The sequence below is a fragment of the Drosophila obscura genome, unplaced genomic scaffold (genome assembly GCF_018151105.1).
Source record: "Drosophila obscura isolate BZ-5 IFL unplaced genomic scaffold, ASM1815110v1 contig_97, whole genome shotgun sequence".
Classification (NCBI taxonomy): domain Eukaryota; kingdom Metazoa; phylum Arthropoda; class Insecta; order Diptera; family Drosophilidae; genus Drosophila; species Drosophila obscura.
The window spans coordinates 1,418,265-1,432,926 of record NW_024542891.1 but is presented as its reverse complement, the minus strand read 5'-3'; the positions used below and the strand labels follow the sequence as shown (position 1 = coordinate 1,432,926).

The 14,662-nt window shown below is 51.1% G+C and overlaps 2 protein-coding genes across 2 annotated transcripts; one reads left to right on the top strand and one right to left on the bottom strand.

The window, feature by feature from the left end:
- LOC111066267 lies at window positions 1-13,971 on the top strand. The gene is given in 7 exon segments (XM_022354737.2): window positions 1-144; window positions 268-619; window positions 687-756; window positions 812-3,787; window positions 3,789-8,028; window positions 10,294-11,430; window positions 11,490-13,971. Coding segments are annotated over 7 exon segments (10,842 nt in total). The 5' UTR covers window positions 1-128; the 3' UTR covers window positions 13,541-13,971.
- Window positions 13,866-14,461, bottom strand: LOC111066271. Its single transcript, XM_022354748.2, has one exon. It carries the CDS (start codon window positions 14,373-14,375, stop codon window positions 13,965-13,967), a length of 411 nt encoding a protein of 136 aa, XP_022210440.2. The 5' UTR covers window positions 14,376-14,461; the 3' UTR covers window positions 13,866-13,964.
- Between the last annotated feature and the right edge of the window lie 201 nt (window positions 14,462-14,662).

Below are 14,662 nucleotides of genomic sequence, written 5' to 3'. Positions count from 1 at the left end.
TAAGCAAGCGGGGCCACTGTGTGGTCTCTAAAAACAAGCTATAACTCATGGAAAATGTCATGCGGATGTTGCTTCCCATCTACGCATACGCATTTCGATGTCGATAGTTATAGCTGGTATGTATGCATATGGCCATGCCATTGGGTAAGTTTCTTTGGCATGGTTTTGTTCATATGCAGATGCATAGGATGCATAGGTGGCTGTACAGCTGCGATCGGTTCTGATCTCGATATGATTTTATATTTGCCATTTTTTGTATTTCCACAGGAGAGAAAAAATCAAAAGACTGGAACATGGAGGTTGCACCCGACAACGATGTGGAGGTCATCAGTGAGTCGGAGGATGAGAACGCCGTGCAGGAAGTGAGTGAACCCTCCAAGAAGGCCGGCGATGTCACCCACAAAGATGTCCAAGTGCCTGCCAATAAAAGTGTCTCCCCCGAGAATGGCTCTGACGACGAGGTGGTTATAGTGCCCCTGGACCCAGCGATTGTCGCAAAGCAACAAGAAATTCTTTGCCGGTTGCCCTTCATCGAGGAGGTGAAGAAGACGTTTAGGTCCAGCTTGTCGCAGGGACAATTCTCACGACTTGAGGCTCTCATCCGCCTTGTAAAGCGAGAGTAAGTGCCTTTAATCGAATGTTTGTACCATTCGAAATTCCTTAACTTTTTCTTTCTCTATGCATAGCAATGTGACCATGTCGACACTACTGAAAATCGAGTCTATTATGAATAAGTTGGAAACGAAATTCGGTGAAGTAAGTAGCTGCCCGCAGTTTTTGTTATCCCCAACTTAATAAAACCGAATTGCAGCTGGTGCGGAATAGACAGGCCCGTGAGGCCAGTGGTGCCGCATCAGGTTCAAGACCCCTCGCTCAAAGACGCTTACTCCAGAAAAGTGAAGCGACAGAACGGGCCACAGCCAGAGAAAGCAGTGCCACCGAAACGCCTCAGACAAACAGCCACAAACAAAAGGATTCTGGCTCAAACACCGGACCGACAAAGCGCAAAGAGAAGCCCAACAGTGCTGCCCGTGGCGATACAATATCGATAAGCTCATCCGACAGTGAAAGTGAGGACTCCAAGGAATCGACAAACAGAAAAAGAAATCCTCAGGGCAAGTCCACAACCGGATCGGCTGGATCGAAAGCTTCGACTGCAGAACGGAAATCTGTCCCATCGCCTGCGAGTAAAGTGGCAGAGGAGCCAGCGCGCAAGTCCTTCGCCAGTAGTTCCCCCAGTTTGTCCTCGAACAAGCCACGCTATGATCGCACGCCTGAGCCCAAAAACACAGCGAATGCAGCAAAGACTCAAGGCACAAATTTGGATCACAAGAAACCAGAGACTTGCAAGTCGAATACCAGTCAAAAGCCCAAAGAGAAGGACAGACCTCCTCCTGAGGGACAAGGTGTACTGGCTGCCATACGGGCAGCCAGAGAACTGGACAGAGAACAGAAGCAGGCGCGAGAGTTAGCCAATAAAGAGCGGGCCAAAGCCAAAAGTTTACAATTCAATGCCAGCGCCAATTTGGGATTCTCGCGCCGATCCAATACAGATCCAGCAACAGCATTTACTCAGCAATCATCGCCTCTGTTTACACGTGGCTCCTCGGTTCAATGTGATGCAGACTCCACATCGGAGGCGGCAGTGCGTCAGTCAACACCAAACGAGAGGCACCAACACCAACAGCAGCAGCAGCAGCCCACAGAGCCATCGAATGGTACTCCTCCACCATCCTTATGTGATAAAGATACTGCCAGAAGTGAAACAGCAGCCCGTCCACTTTTGGAGGCACGCAAGAAGCTGGCGGCCATGCTGCTGGATAAGCTGGATCCCAACGGGGCTGGGGGAGTGGCGTGCACATTGCCGCTGGCATCGAACAGCATGGATCCGCGTGGAAGGAATCCCAATTACAAAAGTCAAGCCATGTCCACTGCCGTTTCGAATGTTCTGGGCTCCACACCAGTTCCTCCCCCTAGTGTCCCTCGCGATACATCACCAGTGCCGCCGGCGCCGACAATGAAGCCGGGCTCAGTATGGACCCCTATCCCAGGGCCAGGAAGCATTGGCTTTGCAAACCGGGGATCACGGGGTGCGCATGCGCGGCCTCCTCACAATCATCATGGGAATCAGCGGCCAGGATTCTCTGGCGGCGAGACGCAGTCCTCGGGACCTGCTCCCCGTATGCCCAATGACTTTCATGCTGTCGATCCAAGATCGAAGCCACGTGAAGCCACATGGGATCCACGTGAAGCAAGGGATCCTCGGGATCCACGTGAAGCAAGGGATCCTCGGGATCCACGCTGTCAGAATATGCCACGACCTAACCATCAGCATCAGCACCAGCATCAGCAGGGCTATTCTCAGGGCAACCCAGCGAACTGGCAATCATCCTCCTGGAATAACAATGAAACAAGTTCCTTTAATGGTGGACCTGGACCTGGGCCTGGATCTGGATCTGGGGCTGGTCCTGGATTTTTACCTGGACCTAGACCCAATTTAGTTGGAGGCAGCTTTCGGGGCGGTCATGAGGGCCGTGGTCGTGGCGGCGTCGGCGGAATTAACCATCGCTACATTCCACCAGGCGGCGGACGAGGACGAGGTGGAGGGCATTTTGATGTGGCGCGTACATATCGCGAGCATCGTGAGGCCAAGGCCAGGGCGGAGGCAGCAGCCGCTGCCAAGGTGGCCGAGGAGCAGCGCCTGGCGGACATCGAGAAGAAACGCCAGCTGGAGGCGGCCGAGAAGCAGCGACAACAGGAGGAGAGCGATTGTGCGGATGTACCGGTGGCGGTGACGGCACTGCCAGAGCTCCAGCTGGACACCTCCTATCGCAACGTCACATCGAATGGTCCGGCCAAGAAGATCGACTTTAGAATACCCAAAAAGACGCCTACAGTGGCAGCCACGACCACAGTGGGCCAGTCATTGGCCAATGGTAGAGGCGGGGAGAGCGCCAGCTCATCCACGAGTCCAACAACGAACAAATCCTGTAATGATAACGACAGAGAGAAGGATAAGAATACTGATAATGACATAGATCACCCTGCCACAGATAACAATTCACCAAGCGTGGAGAAGGAGAGCCCCAGGAACAGTCCTAAAGATGTGGAAAGACCTGAAAGAGCGGAAAAAAAGAGTAAATCTAAAGATCCGGATAAGAACAAAAGTAGATCTAAGGATGAGCATAAAACAAAAAAGGAAGAGGCGCAAGCCGCAAAGAAGGCCAAAAAGAAAAAGAACAAAAAGTTGGAGAAGTTGCAGAAGGAAAAGGACAACAATCGAACGGAAAAGAATGAACAAAAAGAAGCAAGCCACAAGAAAGCCACATCGTCCACGTCCACGTCCACGTCCTCCTCTTCATCTTCCTCCACCGTGGAGATTATCGAGAAACTGAAAAACTCAAATACTGAGCCACAAATCGATGGCGGCTTGTCTCATTCTTCCTCGGATAACGTGGAAAACGAGCCACCGATGATCTGTATGCCCTGTATGCCCCCGGACAAAGCCCCCGATGACAAACCGACAACGCCAGCGATACAGCCAGAGGACGCTGCATCGGAGATTGGATTGAAGAAATCAAAAACAGAGGCAGGACCAGAAAGGAAGCCCGATAATGCGACTGCCACTGCAACTGTGGCTGCTATCGACTCTGAGTCGGATGAAAAGGTACCCAAACTGAAGATTGTACTGGGTCCCAATGGCCACAGTACATTCCTATTTAACAAAGATGCCTCCCCGCTTCTCGAGGGCTTTGGACAGAAGTTTAAAGTAAACACCAATGGAGATGCAATATGGGAATGGGGATGGGGAGAAGCTGGGGATCACAGTTAACCCACAAATCCATAAGATTATGCGACGCCGTAGTTCGATGGCACCGACGGCCAGCCGTCCGCTGGTGGACAAGTCCTCGATTTTTGATGGCACCAGCCTGATGTATGAGGACCTCACTGAAAAGAAGCGCAAGGATGAGAAGCAATCGCAGATCGCACGCAATCTGGCGAATATGTTGGAGAAGACCAGCGACAATTGCCGAGTGTCCACCCAGAATATAATCACTGGAAAGCGGCGCACTCGCGGCATACCCGACTGTTCCTTTAACGAAACGATGCTCAGTCGGGATCGCTTCGGTTTGGTACAGATAACCAGGACGGCAAAGGCCACACCCGAAGAAAAGAAGTCTCGCTCCACGCCAGTGCCTCAAATAGAGACTGATACGGATGCTGATTCCATTTTGCGAACGGCTTCTCCGCCTGTGAAACGTAAGCGAGGCCGACCCCCCGCCAAAAGGCCACGCCTGGATATCGAACAGATTAGTGTTCCGACGGACGTGGGGGACTCCGATGAACAGTCTGTTGCGCCCACACCACCACCTCCAACACCACCACCGCAGACACCGCCTCCGCCACCGAACATGTCTGGTGGTGCACGGGGTGGCAAGCCGCGGGCACGCAAGAGGAACGAGCTGGAAAAGCTCACCGATTACATTTCGACGATGTACAACGGTGAGGATGTGATACGGGCCAGTGGCAGACGGGCATGCACGGTGCAACAGGCGCAACGGCGTTCGGTGACGCCAATGGAGTACCGAGAAACGACATCGCCATCGCCGTCTCCGTCTCCTTCCCCCATTCGTAGGCCCAGTCCTAGGGAGATTCGAAATGTGGCACGTCGCGGTCGACCCTTTGGTGCCCGTTCCAGAGACAGCGGCGGCATCAATCGAACATCAACAATCCTGCAAAGGGAAATGCGAGTGAGGAAATGTTGTGTGCGTCTGCGGCGGTTCCCAATGCCCCAGGACAATGCCCCAACGCCCCAACAGCCAACGCCACAGCGAAAGGAGCAGCAGAGGAGGCGAGCCCCAAGAACCGAACCGAATGTGAATCCCGAATGGAATGCCATGTCCATGGCGGCAATCGATTGTGTTGTGTGCCACAAGAAGATCGACAAGAGTCCCGCCGGCCACTATCTGCAGTGCCATAGGGAGAACTACATCTCCCGGCTGGCAACCGGCATGCTGGACAAACTGCGCGCTGGGCGGGGCAATCGTTTGCGGCTTTCGGCGGGTGGCGGCAACAAGAACAAGAATAAGTACGATTTCAATTGCCCCTTCTGCATGAAGTCCCTGTATAGCTTCACCTTCTACAACATTGCGTTGCATATGATTGAGCATACGGGCGAGTGCAAGCTCCAGTGCTCGGCGTGCCGGCAACCGATACGGCGGCAGGGTCTCATGAAGCGGCATCGCAAGCACTGTGCCCCCGAAGCCCAAATAGTTTCGGACAAGAGAACCTGCAGCCTGCCCCTCACACTGCATGTGTGTCCTTTGTGCGATTACGTGCAGACGGGACGGGAGAGAAGGGATTCCCATCTGGTGAAGCATCATCGGTTGAGCGAAGAGCTGATCGCAGCCATGGAACTGGAGAAGGTGACCCTCTGCTGTCGTTCCACCGATGACAAGGATCAAGAAACGGAAGCGGAAACGGCACCGAACATGTCCGTGCCGCAGGTGATATCGCGACGCAGCTCTGTGATGTGCACAAAGACTCCCAAAAAGAAGATTCGTTTCAAGAAACAGCAACGGAAGCCCGGCAGACCCCCCAAACAGGAGCAGGAGTCCCACGAGGAGGAGGAGGAGCAGATGGAGGAGCAGGAGGATGGTATGCCAGCGTCACAAGAGATGCAGGAGATCCAGGTGCCTCCACTAGAGGAGGATGCTGCCGCCGGGTCCATTTTGGTCGTCAACGAGTGCCTCTTGGACTTTGATCCCGAATATGAAATGGACGTAAAGCTGCTGCATGCCCAGCTGGAGGAGGATATCGATGAAGCGGAGGCAGAACTCTTACTGAACGAGCCCCTGCAGGAGAAGCCGGTGGAAGAGAAGCCAATTTTGGACGAGCTATTGCCAATGGAAGTGGAAGACGCCCCCACGCAGAAACCGTCAGAGAAGGAGGCGGCCTCCTGCTCAAAGGACACCGGGGAGACAGTAGTGCCTGCAGTTCCTGTGGAGGAGCCGATTCGTGGCCTGTCTGTGGATCCCCTCATGGGCATTGGCAGCGATGATTCCGGCAGTGAAATGGATGTGGATGTAGAAACCGCATCTGCATCCACATCCCCCAGAGAGACGAGCCCTGGCCCTAAGGATGTCGGTGATGATGATGCTGAAAACAAGAGGGTCCCCGAGGATTGGGTCGATCTTGTCGATTCTGGCTCTCAGGATGAGTCCCGCTCCAAGTCGATATTCCGGAAATTCAATCGTTTCTACTCCCGCCTCACCAACGGAACAGGTGGGGGTGGAGGTGGAGGAGCATCTGGTTCTGGTGGAGGGGGACCACGTCGCTCATCTTCCCGTACGACACAATCGAATGCCAGCAACAGCAGCGAGTGCGATCCGAGTGAATTGATGCCCGAAATGCGACCCCTGGAACCAGAGCCAGAAGCAAAAGCGGCACGGGAGATACGGATAAAGACAAAGACTGTACCGCTTTTGGCTCCAATTTCCGTTCCACCTGCAGCACCAGCGGCCGCTGCGCCACCTGCCCCCGAAGTAGAAGCAGCAGCTGCAGCAGAAGTACCGGCACCAGTGGACAACACACCAATGTCGGCATTCACGCGCGTGGAGAACGTGGCGTACCGCATGAGGGAGGCCATGGTGCCGCCGAGTGCCGTCTACTGCTGCCTGTATCCCGGCTGTACGTTTCTCTTCTCGAACGAGCGCGAGGGCCTAGAGCGACACTTTGACATCGAGCATCCGCAGGTGTCCTGGAGCGGTAGCTGTTTCACCTGCATCACCCAGGACCAGACAAAGGCGATGCTGACGCCACCGCGCAGCATTGGGGATGAGCTGCGTCACCTTTCCCAGAAGCATATGTCAGCAGCTGCAGCGAATTCACCCGAGAAGCTGGCCGTGGCCAAGCCTGCACTGCCCAAGCTTCGAGTGCGTCGCTTCAGTGGCGATCTACTCACGGAAGCTGCAAAGCAAGTCGAGCAGGAACAGCCGCAACAGCAACAGGCAAATGTCTCCACCATCCAATTGGATGTGGATGGGGATACACTAGCCAATGGGATGCTCAGGGATCTGTTGAAGGCCACGCCACGACCGATCAACCAGCAGGTGGACTTTAATGCCGCCGGACTGGGGGAGTTTCTTTGCTCCAAGCCTGCCACTCCGCCTGCATCGTCTGCCAGGGAAACAGAAACGCTAGCCACAACGGCAGTAGGTGGGAATGGCAATGGAAATGGAGGGCTGTACAATAATAAGGAAAATACGGGCCTACAAATCGTGACTGTGTGCCATTTGGATGCGTTGCACAATGGCCAGCCTCAGAATGGACCAGTAGAACCCGCCGCATTGCCCACAGTCCTGCCTGAGCCTCTGGCCACTGTCAACAATGGGCATTTTATGGTCACACAAAGCATCTCTGAGAATCACATCAACATTTGCCTGGAGCCTACAGCAGCGGAAAAGGGAGCAACAGGAGCAGGAGCACCAACAACAGCAGGCCCCATCCGACTGATTGAGATCGAGGATGGTGGCCGCAATTGTAGCCATTTATCGCAGGATCGTTTCCGTTGTATGGCCGTTGGATGCGGCTATTGTGCCCACACAGTGATGTGCATAAGGGAGCACATGAATTTCCATCGTTTTAGTTTTGGGAGCACCAACTACCTGAACTGCGCATACTGTACCCACGTGGCCACCGATGTGGATGACTATGTGCGACATGGCGTCTATGTGCATGGCCTGGCGCCGCGCCATGAGCTGCAAGCAGCTCCCACAAGGCCGGTCACGGAAATGTCTGTTAGCCAGAAGATACGTGAGGCGCTCAGCCAGCGAAGGAATGCATTTCCAGCAGCAGTTGCAACGGCAGTGCCAGCGACAGCGGAGGAGCAGCCATCAAGCAGTTCAGTGCAGGTACAGGAAAACGGCCTGGAAACGGCTCCAGACAGAGCCCATGCAGATGGCTCAAATGGAGGAGTAACCATTTCCAAAGCATTAGCCGATTATCTAGAGCCCACAGGATATGCGGGTGAGTGCTGGCAAAAACAATATAATAGTAAGATGAGTAACGCCCATACATTTAAATTTCCAAATGCAAGCCAGGCACCATCTTGCTCGCACAAATTTGAGAGCGTACAAATCTAACGAGAAGAAACGTTGTAAGTCGCTTCTATGCCCGCGACTCTACTTTTATACTCATATTCAGTCAGTATACATATATGTGAGATTATGATTTATGTGGAATTTTTAGATATTTAACAGTTTAAATCTACATTTAAAACGTAGATTATGCATCTAAAATGTAGATTATACATCTACAATGTAGATTCTACATCTCCTCCGCCAGAGGTCGAGTCAGAGTGTGTGAGCGAGAGATAGAATGAGTATGAATGATCCAGATTCCGCAATCTGATAGATATGGTCATTCTCTGCGATATTCGCTTTATTGGTTGGTTTCTCGTATTTTTAAAATTGTGCATGCTACAGATGTGGCAGGAAATACACTTGAGCCAATGTGATATCACATGAGTCTGGAAACAACATTTGGTTTCTCTAGCTCTTATAGTCTCTGAGAACTATGGGCTCATAAAGACGGACAGACGGACGGACGGACAGACAGGGCTATATTGACTCTGCTATTGATACTCTGTATTCATATTTAATATCCTAATATTTTATATTAATTTAAATATTTAGTAGCTGCTTAAAGTCGCGAAAATATAAAAAAAAAAAATTAGAACAGAAAAATTTGTTTCCTTGCCAAGGAGGTTACTTTTCACCCCACCTAGTAGACCGCGATTGGTGTGTCACCAATTGACCAAATATACAGTTGTGTCTATTACCCACACCAGGCCCACCAAATGAAATGGACCACGCACTCCATTTACAGCACATATGTTACAGGGAACGGGGCGGAGTCCAGGCCGCGGCCCGGGGACAGGGCCACGACGGGGTCCAAGAGGGGGGGGGGGGCCCCTGTATATGCGTATGTATATATGCGACGACAGAAAAGTGCGAGAGATTTCAAAGGCATGCAAGTGCTGGACCAGATCATGACCATTTGCGAAAGCACGTTAGGGCAGACGGACCGAATTGCCCGTGCCCTACGCGATGCCACGAATAGATAGAGAGAGAGGAGATGGAGAGAGTGATAGCGAAAGGCGATAGAAAGAAAGGTGCGAGACGAAAGAACGGTTGAAACGGCTATTACAGTGAGGGAGCGTGTAGCTACATATGTACATGTAGATTACAATTAGGTACAGTGGGCAGTAAAAATAACGAACAAATAACAGGATTTACTTTAAGGCTGCACCACTGACTATAAATACTGAATAATGCTCGGCTGGGAGACCAATCAATGTTAGAACGATTTTTTGGAATAAATTTTCTTTTCTTTTCTTTTTAAAAGAGTTATTAGTAAATATGACTAAAACAAAACCACCAAAAAAAATACCGAAAAAGTGAAAGTTTGCTTATTTGAATAGGTTTACACATCAAAGTTAATGAAATTATATGTCAATTGGGTAGATGGATATGTTTTCTTATAGAAATTTAATTTTTGGTCTTGGTGGACCTCGTCAGAGTTCCGCTGAATGGTCAATCAGTACCGAAAAATAAAATGTTCAAATTCATCGTATTTTTTTGTGCTTCTATTTTTCGTACGTTCGCGACCGCATGTTTTTAGCAATTATTATTGAAACTAAAACTTGATGGATGATTTGCACTAAGCATAGAGCTAAAAAAAAATGCTATTGAAACGCAAAAAAAAGTCCGGGAAAGTTGTTGTTTTCTATCTTTTTTGTGCATTAAAAGCGTGCGAACGTACGTTCGCGACCTGCGGATATGCATGCATACGGGCCTCAAAAATATTTGCTTATTGACATTTAATTACCCTAATGACAATATATATGTAGTATAATGTGCGAATACTCGTACATTCTTTATTAAAATCAAACAACATATAAAGGATATATGTACATAAGAGTTTCTTTATATTAGAGCGTAAACAGTGTATACAAATTCTCAAGTATATTGGGTATATTTCGACAGCGCTGTTAAAAAAAGTACATATGTATGCATGCAAGCAGATGTCGATTTCTTGAGAATACCGGTGCACACATACACTCGTCGGCTGCCGCTGAATGCATACGCTTTTTAACACAATTTCAGACAGAACAGAATTGAGTGCCAAAAAAATGTATGCGCGTTACTCATCTCAGTATTTATTATGTCTTTGGAGCTGGAGATCCAACCCCTACTATTACATCCGCTAATCTTCTGCTTTAATCCTCAGACGAAAGGCTGTATGAATGTCCCGAGAGGATCTGCGGGGCCCGACTGACGAGCGAATCGTTTGTCAATCACATCCTCTATCACATACGCAGCTCCAGCTCCCGCAGGGAAACGGAGCTGGTTAAGTGTCGATATTGTCGGACGTTGGAGACGCCGCCAATGCTGCGGCAGCATGTGCTGATACATCATGCGCGGCATAGGTACATCTGCAGCCTGTGCCTGGAGACGGCCACCAGCAAGGAAATGCTGATATTCCATGTGAAGCAGAGCCATCCGCAGGTGCTCGGCCTGTCCAATCACTCCTTCAAGGTGATTAAAGTCTATCTGCAGGAAAGCAACGCCCTGAGGGCCGTCCAAGGTCAAACGGTGTGCCATGTGGTTGGGGTCCTGATGCCCTTCGAGCACGAACAGCTGCAGGCCATGAAGCACAAGGTGATCCGCGAACTAAAGCTGCGCGAGGCTGGCACAAAGAATGTCTTTCGCTCTTCGGAGGCGAAGCTGCTGCCCAGCGGCGACACTGTGCTGACAGTGTCGCTGCATTGCGCCGAGTGTCTGTTTGCCAGCAAAGAGGTTGTGGACATGCAGCGGCACCTGGCCATGCACAAGCTGCAGGCGATCAATGCATTCGTAGAATCACAACGCCTTCTGCAGGCACAGAATAGCAGTCCCGAAAAGCAGACCAACCCCGAGATTCCCGAGCCAACTCCGGTGGGAGGAGATGTGGCCGCCGCCGCTGTGGGGGGTCAGCATAAAGTGGTCAATCCGTATACGCTGTACGTACCGTCAGAGGGTCGCTTAGTCTGCGGCGCATTGAGCTGCGGCACACAGCTGCCATCGACGGAGGCCCTCTGCGAGCACATGTCGAAGCGTCACCAGTACACGGAAGTGCTGTGGTGCACCTTCTGCCGCAGCCGTCAGCCCAACAAGATGTCCATACCCAAGTACTTGAAGCATCTGCTCAGCCACAAGCGTCACATCTATCAGTGCGGTTGCTGCGGCCGCAGCAATCCCGAGCGTCATGTCATTGAACGGCACATCATTGATCGTCACCCAAATCACAATGTGGATGTGGTGATTCTCAGGCAGGAGGCTAATGCAAATGCACGGCTAAAGACCTCAGCACGATGGATCAAATTGCGTGAGTACCGATCCCCCGATACCCGACGATTGAATTGAATGAGACGATTCCCTTTACAGCCAAGCTTTCGAAGAACCCAAATCACAATCAATTCATCTGTAATCTGTGCCAGCACATGGACAATTCAATGGAGAAGATACGCGGACATGTGGAGGCTGTGCATGCCATTAAGCATCAGTACATCTGCTCTGTGGAGCAGTGTCCTTTTGGGTCAATGGATGCCGTCACCGCCATTCAGCACATGTTGAGTGATCATCCTGGTGTGGAGGTGCAGCCAGCGCATATCTATCAACGCACTCTGTCGCGGGTAAGGCAAACAATTGGCTTCTACTGCTGCCAGTGTCGGCTGGCCTTTAGCAGCTTCCAGCGGATTGTGTCCCATCTGAAGGAGTGCCATGAGTGCCTCGGCCAGTACAAGTGCCCGCATTGCATGTACAATTGCCAGCACGAGCGTGGCGTTATCACGCACATAGTTGAAGAGCATCCGGGCCTCACTGGGCTGGCGGAGTGCCAGTTTCTGCGCGTGTTTAACGATCTGCCCGATAAGATGGCCTGGGCCGAGGCCCATCCGATTGAGGACGCACAGCAGGACAATCAGCAGCAGGAGCAGCAGCAGCAGCAGCAGCCGCGACAGGAGGAGGAAGATCAAGACGAGGATCCAGACCAAGAGGAGGACGAGGAGCCAGAGGAGCAGGAAATGCAGCAACCCTCCCTCGCTGCCAATTCAAAGATCAGTGAGGTGATCGATCTCATCGATTCGGACGATGAAGCGCAGACAGCCATCTCAGAGCAGGATAAGGACCTGAACAACTCCAATTCGGGTAATAATTTCTATGTGTTCTGCTGCGCCCATTGTGGGGGCTCCGCACGAAATCTGATGCAACTGAAAGCCCACCAGCGCCAGTCGCATCCGAATCGATCTTTTATATTCCGCGTGCAGCCGATATTGCTGTGCTGCATGTGCAAGTCCTTCAAAAGCAATGCCAAGGAGCTACGCGACCATCTGATTGTATCGCATCGACGTACCCGCCTGACCAAGACGCTCGGCTGTGATGTGCGGCGGCCCAAGGAGTGCGGTTTCTGCGATTACCAATACCCGAGCTGGGAGAATCTCAGCAACCACATGGATAAGGCGGGCCACCAGATAAATGATCTCAAGAATGTGACCGAAGCGGGCCTGGAGGTGCTGCTAAAGCTGAACCGGAGCGAAAGCGGCGCCGAATATTATCAGATGTGCAGCCTGTGCAAGAAGGTACTGCCCGATCAGATAGCGATGTACCATCACGGACAGCAGGAGCACGCCAATCAGGGTTTCTGCTTCACGAACGTCCATCCGCTGGTCTATCACTGCTTCTACTGTGTGTTCACCTCGCTGGAGGAGATGGTCTCGCTGCGGCACATGATCACCCACTTTGAGGGCTTCCAGAAGTGCCACTTTTGCCAGATGCCCCAGCCTGGTGGCTTCGAGCAGTACATCCAGCACTGCTATACGAACCATCACGACCAGGTTGGTCGCTTCCGGCAAGTGTACGCGTACCCGGTGATATTGCGATACCTCCTGCAAACGCCGTACCAATTCCAGAACGGCCTAATCATCAACAAGAGCAGTCTGCTCAACACACGCTACAAGAACGATACGCTGATTCGCCAGCTGTACGAAGAGCTGATGGCCCGGGCGGAACGTCCGCCTATTCCCCGGATTCATATAGGTCTGAAGAACTCAACACCCATCGGTATACACGGGATGGAGCCTGTGCCAAAAAAAGCCAAGATCATCAAGCGACGCCAGACCCTGGGTCCCGATGAGCTAACCAGGGTGAGGCTTTTGGATGAACAAAGCCTCAATCCATTACCAGCAACAGCTGCTGCGCTGGCCCCAAGCACAAACCCAGCCGAAGCTCTCAGCGGCAGATCAGCGAATATCAGCTGGACGACCTCGTTTACGGGAGCTAATCCTATACCTCCTCTGCAGCAGCCGCCATCAGTAGCAGCAACAGAAGCGGCAGCTGCAGCAATAGCCTCTAATCGGAAGACTACAGCTGGAGTACAGGAAAAAATAATAAGGAACCTTAAGCGACGCAACAGCGTTGTGGTCTTTAGTCGTCCCTAGGGATGTCTCGCATATCCCACATACCCATGCCCGACTATTACTATTAGGATTACGCTTTAAGATTATACACACATACATAGTTATAGATAAGATTTGCCATTTCTGAAACGGCCTCAAGTCACGCTGCCTCATTACACGCGTGAGATGTTGTGCTAGTTCCAAACTAAAAAAAACATTAAATTTATATTCCTGCCTAACTTATTTGTTTGCTCTTAAGAAAGATGAGAATTATTGCTACATTTGTAAGCTGAGTGTAAAGTAAACCAAGCTATTCCAAAGCGATCATTATGAGAGAAAGTGAGACAAACATTCGGGGAAAGAAAAGATTATTAGGTCGAAAAACAATGCCCATTAAATTAAACTAGTGTTTAAGGAGTACATGTATACCCAAAGAAATAATTATTATATATATTATTATTATTCCTCACTGATGACACGCTCCATTGTATTGCAACTGAAAGGTGGGAACTTCCTGGCCCTGACGCTGTCGGACACTGGCGCATCGCAGTTGATTGTGGTACTCGCAGGGCGTGGCATAGGTCACCAGCTGATGGTTGCGCAGTGCACACACGGGACGGTAGTAGCGCGGGCAGCTGTATTCGCAGCTATCCTCATCCTCATCCACAGGGTTTTCGGCAGCTTTCAGCAGCAGCAGCTGCTCTTCATCGTCGTTGTCATCCTCCTCATCGTCTGGCTCCACCGAATAATCATCATATCCATCGTTATCCATCCATTGCTCCTCCACAGATGTGTGCCTGGTTTGCACCACTTTGCCCAAGGATATGGATTGCTGGGCGATTACAATGAAAATGGACAGGAAAAATATAAAACGCATGTCTCTGCGTGTGCTTTTTGTGCGTGCGTCACTCGACTGCAGACTGGGTACTGGAGACTGGCTGGCTTCCTGGCGTCGTTCCTAGTCTTAAATGCTTCTTAAATACGACAACACCATTTGCTGTAGCTCGCCCCCACAGTTGTGCAAATAGTTGGAAACTATGACGAAGTTCGTGATAAAGCCGCTAAAGACTGAATAGAACATGAATATTCAGTATATCAAGGTCAGCGGCAACCTGTTGTCGTCTTAGATTATAGCTTGAAGAAGAACGAACGGTTTGGTTCCAC

Bases quoted from the DNA above. Each gene is read 5' to 3' on its own strand.
- LOC111066271 (XM_022354748.2), bottom strand. From the start codon at position 14,375: ATGCGTTTTATATTTTTCCTGTCCATTTTCATTGTAATCGCCCAGCAA.